Source organism: Balaenoptera borealis (assembly GCF_965194805.1).
Source record: "Balaenoptera borealis genome assembly, chromosome: 1".
In the NCBI taxonomy this organism is placed as follows: Eukaryota; Metazoa; Chordata; class Mammalia; order Artiodactyla; family Balaenopteridae; genus Balaenoptera; species Balaenoptera borealis.
The window spans coordinates 25,410,826-25,421,823 of record NC_138860.1 but is presented as its reverse complement, the minus strand read 5'-3'; the positions used below and the strand labels follow the sequence as shown (position 1 = coordinate 25,421,823).

The 10,998-nt window shown below is 36.5% G+C and overlaps 1 protein-coding gene across 12 annotated transcripts in view; it reads left to right on the top strand.

Annotated features, from left to right (window-relative positions):
• Nucleotides 1–384: 384 nt before the first annotated feature.
• Nucleotides 385–10,998, top strand: part of LOC309604882 (serine/threonine-protein kinase MRCK alpha) — a 319,353-nt gene continuing 308,739 nt past the window's right edge. For 5 of the 12 annotated variants that reach the window (XM_082339880.1, XM_082339885.1, XM_082339888.1 and 2 more), the window contains exon 1: nucleotides 388–1,791. In XM_082339880.1, coding sequence (XP_082196006.1) covers nucleotides 1,614–1,791 — 178 coding nt within the window. In that variant the 5' untranslated portion in view covers nucleotides 388–1,613. Of the gene's footprint in view, nucleotides 1,792–10,998 lie in introns of all 12 variants that reach the window. The other 7 variants (XM_082339882.1, XM_082339884.1, XM_082339879.1 and 4 more) reach the window with 4 other exon arrangements.

Genomic DNA, 10,998 nt, shown 5'->3' with positions numbered 1-10,998 from the left:
CCGCGCCTGGGTCCTCCCGCCTCCATACCGTCCGCCACCACCGCCGCCGCGGCCTCCCTCAGTCCTCCCGTATCCCTGCATTCCACGTTGCGGCAGCCGCAGCCTCTCCGGCCGAAGCGTCCCCACCCTCCCCTCCGGGTGGTGCAGCCGCCGCGCCCCCGGCCCCCACCCGCGCGCCCCCCAAGGCCTGGCTTCGGCTCTGCGGGGCCGCAGAACCGGACCTCGACGCGCCGGCTGGGTTCGGGCGGGGGCGGGGCGGGGGCGGGGAAGGGAGAGGGCGGGTGCGCGCGTGTCGGGGGGCGGGGGCCGCCATATTGGATCCTGACTCGTCGGTGAGCCTCCGCCTGCGTGCGGCGGGGCCTGGAGCAGCCTCGCGGAGCCCAGGGCGCGAGCGCGAGAGGACGGGGAAGGAGGGGGAGGGGTAGAGGGAAAGGAAGGGAGTGGCTGCGAGCCGGGCTGCGGCAGCCTCTGGTCTCCTCACCAGCGGCACCAACCCCTCCTCCTGCGCCTCGGCCGCTCCCCTCTTTGCGGGGGAAAGATGCCCTTAACCCAGGGGTGTGAAGAAGGGGGAGAACTAGCTGCCGGAGCTACCCGCGCCGTCGCCGCCGCAGTTGCTGCCGTCCGTGTCCTTTGAATCCAGAAAAGCACCCCCTCGCCAGGGCGTCGGGAGTGTGGGCGGGCGGGCGAGCGGGCGGGCGGCCGCGGTGCGGGTGTGGGGGAGACCGGGCTCTGCGCCCGGCGCGGCCCAGGCCGGCGGCCCAGCGACCACCGACATGGAGCGGGCTCAGGCGGCCGAGTAGCCGCCGCTCCCGGAGCCGGGGGCGAGTGCCGCCCGCAGCCAGTCAGGCCCCTGGGAGAAGAGGGGAGAAAAATGAAGAGTTTTCATCGGAATCCGTTGGAAATAGGACTAACTGCAAAGCCTTAAAAAGAAGGACCTCGGGAGGAGAAAGGGAAAGCCTCCTCCGGGGAAGGCTTGGCGTGCTCCGAGTCGAGGGGCTGCTTCAGGGACCTCGCCCCCTCCCTTTCCCTCCGGAGAAATTGCCGCTGATGCGTTATCCAAGTGGTGGTTGGGAGGATTTGCAGCAGAATTTTTGGTTTTCCCTCCCCCTTATATACATTCTGGTTTTTTCCTTCCTTTTCGATTTTCCTTCTGCTTGGGAAGTGAATTGCTGATGCAGATCGGACTTAATTCATTAATGATGCAACTGGATTCGTTTCAGGATTATGTTGCACGAGTTGAATTTTGAATGAAGGAGAAGAGTTGTTTTTTTGTTTTTTTTTTAAAGAAGTGTTGACTCTTTGGTTCTCAGTACTTTTTAATTATTTTATTTAAATATACGATTTAATTGTATTATTCTTTTAAAAATGTTTTAAATATATTTTATGGTAACTTTCCCTCAAAATATATGTATATGTGTGAAATAGAAGACGCTTCAGTTAAGTGAGGTTACTGGTGTGTTGGATGTTGAATTCAGCACCGGCATTGCATGACAGTTGTTTGAATAACAAGTGGTTTATTTTTAAAACCACACCTTTTAAAATTTAGGTTCAAATAATCATAGTCAAAATCGGTTTAGTAATTGAAAGAAAAACCAGCAGAAGTTGAAGCAAACATGTCTGGAGAAGTGCGTTTGAGGCAGTTGGAGCAGTTTATTTTGGATGGGCCCGCTCAGACCAATGGGCAGTGCTTCAGTGTTGAAACGTTACTGGATATCCTCATCTGCCTTTATGATGAATGCAATAATTCTCCATTGAGAAGAGAGAAGAACATTCTTGAATACCTAGAATGGGGTAAGTTTGTATGTAAAATAACTCTTTAGCTAGCCATTATGGTTTAATTGTTATAGAGAGTTATGATAAACTCTCTGTAATGAGTATATAAATATATATTGTGTGTACGCAACATATATTATGTATTTAAATACATTATACATAATGTATTTAAATATATATACAATAAAAGAGTAGACACCAATTATTCAAGGTTTTTTTTGTAGTTTTCAGTAAATATTTTCCCAAGAGTAAAAGCATGCTACTCAGTTGTTGCCTAGATTTTTTTTTTTTAAACATCTTTATTGGAGTATAATTGCTTTACAATGGTGTTAATTTCTGCTGTATAACAAAGTGAATCAGCTATATATATACATATATACCCATATCTCTTCCCTCTTGCGTCTCCCTCCCTCCCACCCTCCCTATCCCACCCCTCTAGTGTTGCCTAGATTTAACGTGGAACTTATGAGGAAGAACTTATGTTTTTTGGTCAGCAGTAAGAGATTTTGAATAATTCTGTGATGGGCAAAAATGGATTATTGCTCGCTTTGCCGAGAGCGTGGTGGTATAACAGGCATTCAATTGAAAGATATTTATTAGTGGAAACATTCCTTCCCAGGCTTTGGAAATCACTCTGGAAATGGGAGGAGATATTAAAATATCTTAGGTCAACAGGAACTTGAAGGTGGTCATCAGTGGGTTTTATCACATCTCTATATAGTACAAGCAAAGGAAATTACTAAACACGGACTTGCCAAAAATTGTCATGTTTGTAAGATGACATAAATAGTTTAAGAATTTTGTGATAGTATTTGGTAGAGAATGTTTGGGAGCAGCTCCTGCCTGCCTGAGAGTTAGATTTACTCTAAATTTAATTCAAACCTAAACTGGCTAAATTTTTGTCTTCATTCTCCTAAATATAGGTGTGATTTAGAAGAGCTAGGTAGTGGAGTAGATCAGTGATGAGAGCAAATGCTCCATGTGACCTTCAAGCTTGAAGGCTTGGCTTAAGTTCTGTTTCCGATGTTACATGTGAGCAAGTTCCAACATCCACCAGTTCACTGTGGGAAGAGTACACATCATCACATATCATACTGTGTATAGTACATGTCAGTGTACCTGTATTGGTACATTGACTTTTGAAGGATATTAGCTAAAGAAGTTATTTTGTACCTTTGGAATACCAATATTTGAGTTTGTTGGCAAGTTTTTATACTAAAATGTCTTTGTTTCCAAGTAAATCTTTATTTTTCTGAAGTAAGAGTCAATTGGTGATTATTTCGTGTTTTTCACTTGAAATTTATTAAAAATTCGTTTGTCAGGTAAATCACTTATTCAAGATTGCCTACACATAATAACTTTAATTATTCAATTTCTCAGTATCAGAAGTTTTCTAGCAACTTCATGTCATAAGGGTTAAAAAAATATATATATATATGAAATGTGAATAGAATAATTTTTAAAAACAGATTACTAGACTCATACTGGGAATGTAAGAATTCTAAATGATCTTTCAAGAGACTGCTCTCTTAAGAATGAGACAGTTTTGACTTTGGTACTGGATTTGTGAATATATGTCCTTTATTTTTATGTGTAGAGTAAAATATTTTATAAAGCATGTGTAGTTTTACACCTCATGTTTAATAAATTTAGAAAATTTTTAGTTTTTTTTTAAGATTTAAAGAAAAGATTTTGATACTTTTAGAGTTTCAGTTCTTGAATTATGGTTTCATAGCGATTCTCTAGTCTATGATTATGATTGTCATTTTAACATCTATTATTTCTCATCTGCAAAATGATGGGAGAACTCTTCGTATGTGCCAGTTGTAAATGTAATTTAAAAATATGATTAAAAACTATATCCTCAATTGCCTTTTGGTGATTAAGAATTTACATTTATGTTATGAGATATTTTTCTGTATTATTGGAATAATTTATATATATTTTCCACTAAATATGTTTTCTTGGATCTTGCTTCTTAAATCTGTATTAAAAAATACCTTGTTTGTATATATATAATTTAAGCCAAATAAGCCAAAAGTCAAATAAGTGTTTGGCCAAATACATTTTATTTTTATTAGCAGATTTTAAATAATTTCAAGCAAGGGACTTTTCACAATTTTAAAGTAAATTAGGTTTTAGTAGTATCCTTCATATTTTGTCTTTTAGAAGTCTGGTGTGATGTAACAAAAATATACATTCTCTTAAGTAAACTCCTGTTGTGTTTCTCAGTAATAAAGAAGGAGAGACTAGAATTTTTAGGCAGTTATTTTGTAGGCTTTGGGACTAGGCAGTGTCTGTTAAGTCTTAGGCGTTTTTAAGTTGGAGTGTGAGGTCTTGAAAGTGGGAGTTACCAACCATAGAAGTTTGGGTAAGGAGGAAGAAAAGAAGGAATGGAAAAAGCTGTCAAGAAGTGCATCATGAGTAGTAGTATTTACTATCTTTAAGTTATATGAGAATTTAGGTTATTTAAGAATGCCAGTCTCCTCATTTAATTATTGAAATAGATCAGCTATTCTCGTACGAATTGATTACTACATTTTGGGGAAATGTCTTATTGGAGTCTCACTACCTAACATTATATAAAAAACAAGTTAGATTAAGGAAGTTTCCAGATAGTGAATTGACCTCAATTTAATATTTTAAATATTATTTTTTTGGTCTGTGATGGAAATTGGAAGGAATTATTTGTTGGGGTTAAATTTGGTAATTTAGATTTGCCTTAAATGATACAATTTTTAGTTTGAGTTTTAAAAGACCCAATATTTGCAACAGAAGAGCTGTAGTAGTTAAATACTAGTACAGGATGTATATTTGTTTGGCTGTCTATATGAATGGAAGTGTCATCTAGATATGCCTTATTTTTATGCTGATGATACTTTTAAAAATGGAGTCAGCAAGATTCTGACTTGCTTCATTTACATCAATTTCACTTTATTCCTAGTTATAGCCCATTTCACTTTTATATTGATACAGTTAATGTTTCGCTCATTACAGTGTCATGACAGTAAGAAAACTGACAATTCAAAGTTAGATTTTTTTTTTTTTTTTTTTGATAGCACTCCTTGCATTTGGTGCTAATGGCTTGAGGGAGGAAACAAGTAGAGCTCTAGAGAGGAAGAGGGGATTAAGTCACTGAGCAATAGAGCAAGGGGATAAAGAGTGCCTTAAGGCCATAGATCACTTTTAAATTTAATAAGATTATTATTTTTATTAAATTATTAAATATTATTATATTTTCCTGTTATATACAACAAGCTTTGAAAGATTATGTTTTGGCCTTGTTTTTTAAGTAGTTGAAATGGTTATGGTTTGTATGTTTTGTTTATACAATAATAGTTTTGATATCAGTAGTGTGACTCTAGAGTTAAGTTACAGTAGAGCTGTAGAAGTAAAAATAACTTTTACATTATAAGCTAATCTGCTAGTAATGACTAAATGAATATGTTATTCATTGAATTGGTTATCTTCTACTTTGAAATGGAAAATCAGAATTTTAGGGAGTTCTTAACCAAGTTACTTAAAAAATAGGCATAAGATAATATTACTCAATACAAAAAAAGAAATGCAGAACTATCTGTATGTGGCCAACTGTATTTTGATGCTTTCTGAATCTTGGACTTTATAACATTTCATTTAAATTATCCTTAAACAACAGTAATTTTGTAGTTTATTCAGTGTATACACACACACACAATAGTCTGAATGACTAATAAACTTGTTACTAGAGTACATCAGCAGGTACTGTGGTTTAAACTTTTCAGTTTATTAGAGTAGTTTTAAAGCTTATTCATGCTTTTGATATGTGGGTCATTTAAGTGAGATGATTATGGCTTGATTAGAAGAATCTGAATCTTTTCTTTGTTCTTCACTTATGTTGTTCCTCGTTGTTAGCTTTTCCTGAGTAGAATTTATTAATCATACCAAATTACCAAAAAGTTCATTTAATACACATGATTACGTTTATTTTTATTTAAGTCCTCAATTAAGATCATCATAAATGTCACCAGAAATGTAGGTTGGGCATTTGTTTCCTTTATACTAGTCACCTAATAATCTAGTCTCTTCTAAGAGTGATAGTAAGTACAATTATTTGATCTAACACAATGCTGGTATATGATAGAAGCATGCAATAAGTGATGGCTATTATTTTTCCATTTCCATTCTGTTTCTCTCTTTTTTAAAGGATGTACTGCTCCATGAGTGTGAACAGGTTTGTCAGGAATAACACTAATAATTTTAGGAACTTATTTATTTCATATGGAAATGTAAGGCATACCTTAACATAGCACTGTAAAAACACGTAGCATAATGTGTTGGAAATTTTATGAAATGTTCCATAATTCCTGGGACTTGGTTAATATTAGATAGTAAGCCCAGGCTATTTTAGGGTAAAAGAACTGAACTTGTTACAAATTAATATTTTATTCTACTACTCTTCTATGGTAGTCAAAAAAAATTCTTCCAAACCCTTTTCTATTCATGTACACTTATTGCCAGTATATTGTATATATTGCTCATTGTTTTTCATCCTATTGGTTTTGTTAGGTTTTAGAATCAATTTACTAAGTCCAACCAGCATTTAAAAAATTAAATATACTAGAATAGAAAATATCAAGTACATCATGTGTTGAAAGAATAAATATTGTTATACAGAACTCTTGTGTTTTCTTACATTTCTTACCGAAGATTGGAAGCAGAAGAGTTTGAATTCTAGTGTAGATGACGCTAAAACATGTTCACTGTTTAACAGTGAAAAAATTATAGACCTAGTTCCCTTTTTCAAAAAGCACACATGATTAAATTAGGGACAGACTGAAGAATTTAAAGAAAAGGAGTTTAGGTAGGGACAGGATACTTGGAAGGAGGGAGGGAGAATGGGAGAGAGGAGAAGTGAGAAAATGAGCATGAATATACTGTTTTCCTGGGTTGCTACTTTAGTCTGATTTGTGAATAATTGAGTATTTTTAATTTAGAAGAACTTAATGGACAGGGGAATTCACTCGATTTTGTTTTTGATGGTTCATTTCCTTTTTTTTTTTTTTTTTTGACATTTTTCCTTTTCTGACTTTGGGCTCCTGGATGTTGACTTCCATTAACTGTAAAAGTTGTGTAACTTGTCAAACATGAGGGATATGACCTATAGACATTGGTTGTAGTTTTTTGTTTATGCCTTCCCATTACTCCAGATGAATGTTAGAGTAGATGCAGGTGAGAAGGATCTGCTAGTTCCATAGATTTTCTCATCCCTTGTTACTCATGAAACTTCCAGTGGGGGTGACTTCAAGTTTTCAGTAGCTAAGGTGAAGAATTGCTCAACAGCTTTGCTGTATCTTGAGTCAAGAAGTTCTTTCCATAAAGATTTTTTCTTTTTTTTTGAAATGACCCACACTATAAGTATAGGTCATCCCAGACATGAATGACTGTCTTTTGTTGTCACTCCCTATAAAACTCCTTTCCAGATCCAGGGGATTTCCTTTTTTCCCCTTTGATGCTGATCAGAGTAACAGGTTTGCTCTTCCCAGCTAGTTGCTCTGTACTTCCTCTCTACAGTGTCCACTTTTTCCAATTAGTAGCTGTTAGCCTCTATTGGCTAACACCTCTCCCCCAATTCTAGTGCTTCTTTATCTGCTGCTATAGGAGAGTAGCACTTCGGCTTTCATTGGTTAACAGGAGGCTCAGAGACCTGGCTCTCCACTTTCCAATCTCACTATTTGCCCCTTAATTCTTCCTCATAGGAACGATGGTTCATTTTGGGGTTAGGGTTTCTTTAGCCCCCTCCCTAGTTTCAAAATGTGTTCTGGAAATACATGGGATATTAATAGGTGCTTTGGGGGGGGGTTGTGTGGGTGAATAAATTTGGGAAACTTTTACACAGAATTAAACATTAAAAATATTGTGGGTTATCCTAGAATTTATAATGTTTTGAGGAAGACGGATGGCAACCAGTGTTCCATGGAACACCCTTTGGGAAATGCTCTTTCAGTAGGAGGTCATGGTGTCCCTTGTGTCTTCAGGGTTAGAAAGAGATAATTTTGAGGGAAAGTTTGGAACACTGTGTGGTTTGGAGAGAAAATCCAAATCTGAGTAAGTTAGGTTTTACTTAGTGGTTGTGGACTTTCAATTGTCTTCTGTGTGATAGTCACAGATAAACTTAATCATGGTGGAGTAGCACATGTGTGAGGCTGGTGAACATTTGCGTCCAGGAAAAGCACCCTATAAAGTAGAATGAAATTAGATATAATAATGAACCAGTGCTATTAGCCTCTAAAGTCCTTGAAATTACTGACAAGTCTCTGTTTATGACCTTTTCTTGCTCTAATTAAACTTGCTTTTCAAGTATAGGCATTCACAACAAATTCAGAAATTCTCACCTTATCTTTTGCAGCTTTAGTTACTATAATTGTAACATGTTGCAAAACTATTGTTTGTGAAATAATGTTATTCATTACTTTGTGATATTTCAGAGGAAAAGATCATGGACATGCAATTTTACAATTCATTGTAGTGTTAAGTATTGTTTTTTCTAAGGTTACAATGTTTTTTGCTAAGCTGTTGGTTTCAGATTTTTGGATTAGTGTGGGAACTTTACTATTATTTGTATTTGTGAAACTATGGGTTTCAAGTGCCAGCACCTATTTATGTAGAGCATAAAGAAACCAGAATATACAATACTTTTATTAAAGAGGAAACCATATATAATTGGTGCTGTTTCAATACTATGTGAGCAATTAGAACTCTGTGATTACCATAAACTTCTACTCTGAGTATTAAGGTGGCAGATAATCATACTAGAGGATAATTTGACTCGATTTTAAAGATAAATAGCTTATAGCATAAATTAATTAGTCTTTTTTCTCTCTCTTCTGACATACATTTATTGTTCTCTTTAATTCTTCCCCATCAACACTATTCCTCTCACCCCCAATCTAATTATGCTTGAAAATACTACTTATGTGGATGAAAACAATCTTTTAAAAATACCTGTGAATTAGTTCAGTCGTGCAATCATTTATTAAATTTTGGTTTTATTTCAGATTGCTTACACATCACTGTAGGCTTAATCTATGAAAAAAAGAAAACATGTTCTAGTCAGTTTGCTCTATTCATAGTGATAAAGCTTAATTAAATTTACTTAGAGTTTCCATGGTGAAGATCTACAAGTGGAATACCTCAACCTGAAATATTTCTGTTCTAAACCTATAATACTGGAAAAGAGTAGGGGCTTTGGGTTCAGACTGACTCCCTTGATCATTGGCTGCGTGATTTAAGCAAGTTACTTAACCTAAGTCTGTTTTAACATCAGTGAAATTGGCATAATAGTAATAGCTTATTTTTCCAAAAGGTTGAAAGTTGGTTTAGGATTTTCTTTTTCTGGTGATTTATAGTTGCATTTTGTTGGCTTTTTTCTCATTCTGGTTTTTTTTCGTTTGTTTGTTTCCCAAAAATGATAAGAAGGTTTATTCAGGGAGATACACACTCCGTAGACAGAGTGTGGGCCATCTCAGAAGGCAAGAGGCTTCTCATTCTGTTTTTGAAGTTTCTTACTGGCCTTATGATAAAGGAAGATAAAGTGCTATTTTTTGGTAAAGTTTAATTGAAGTGTATAGTTGTACTAATACAGGGATGTAAATAACTTTATTTCACTGTTAACAAACATACTCATAGCTTACTGATAATATTTTATTGAATTATATTGGCATTGGAGATGTCTTTCCCTGTGTGACTATGCAAACAGCATCTTATTCCTTCTTTCAGGATATTTTGCATTGGAACATTTTGTTGTTATTAACTGAACTTTTTTTTAATTAATTTTTATTGGAGTATAGTTGCTTTACAATGTTGTGTAGTTCTGAACTGTTTTTCAGTAAATATTAAGCCCATGCCTATTCTTTTCATCACCAACAGTAAATATTGTGAAATGGCTAGTTATGATTTATTTTTATACTTATGTAGCTCCAACCTGCAAATCAGTGGTGGAATTCTAGACCTCAACTCAGAAGATTAAAATAATCATGAAAAATTATTCATATGTCATTCAGTTAGGAATTTTCGTGGACTAAAGATTATGTAGCACCCATAAATGCATGTTGTAGAGTGACAGTAAATATGAAGAAACTCCGCAGTATACCCTAGTGTTTCCTAAACTATGTTTCAATAGATATAAATGAAGATTTTGAAAATTAAGAGTTCAGTGTATATGTAAGATTGGGAAATAGTAGTTATTGCATTCCTCTTTGTATATTACAAAGCACATTATCATAGTAACACTTTTTAAAAGTTCTGTGGTACATAAACCTCTTTAACTTTGTTTTACCTAGAATTTGCCTAAGTCATTTGACTTTGGAACCCTTTTTATGAGGATAGCTGGCAGAGTTTGGGAAGTGCTGGCATACGCTAAGAATCCATAGGCAGTGTCAGAGCTTTTAAATTATATTTCAGAAAGTGGTTACTGAATTCTTCTATCACACTGTATTTTGAATATTATCACAGTTCACATCCAACTCCAAAGGCAGAGGTTTGAATGACTTGCCTTTATCCTTTTCGTGTTTAATGTTTTTTTAGCACTTCTGTTTGCATCACCTAGAAGGCAGTTTGGCAGTATGTACTAGGTTAATGTGGAGTTCTGCATTGGGTAAGTATGTGTTTATAGACAAAGAACAATAAAACTTGATACATTCCTTTGAGTTTATATTTATGTGTGTAGTTCGTGGTTTGCAAAGATGCTCCTGCTAACCTAGTGACTTTTTTGTTTTCAGTAGCAGTTGATCATTTTTTAATCCAGTTATCTCTCTAACCGTTGCGCTGGTATAGAATTTGGGAGACAGACTGTCATGGCTGTGAAATAGAACAATGCTAATTCATTTTATGAGAGGTTTTTTTTGTCAAAGCAATGTTGTCCTGCTGCAACCAGAATCCCATCCTTAAATACCTGGTTTACTGGAAGTGGCTAACGCCCCAAGTTGACTCAGATATTACTAAAAGTAGTCACGCACTTACTTAGAAGTGTTCTGTCCTGAGATTAAAAAAAATATTTGTTTGAAAAGATTAGGAAAAACCGGCAGTGGCTAGAGCCCCAGTTTGTGATTGTATTGCTAGCTAATTATGGCCTTGCCCCGACCAAAAATCAAAACTAAGGAACATTTAAAAACAGACCAAAAGCTCAGGTATGTGGTGCAGCCGACATATTGATATGATATCGTAAAGCTTCTCCATCTTCTGTAC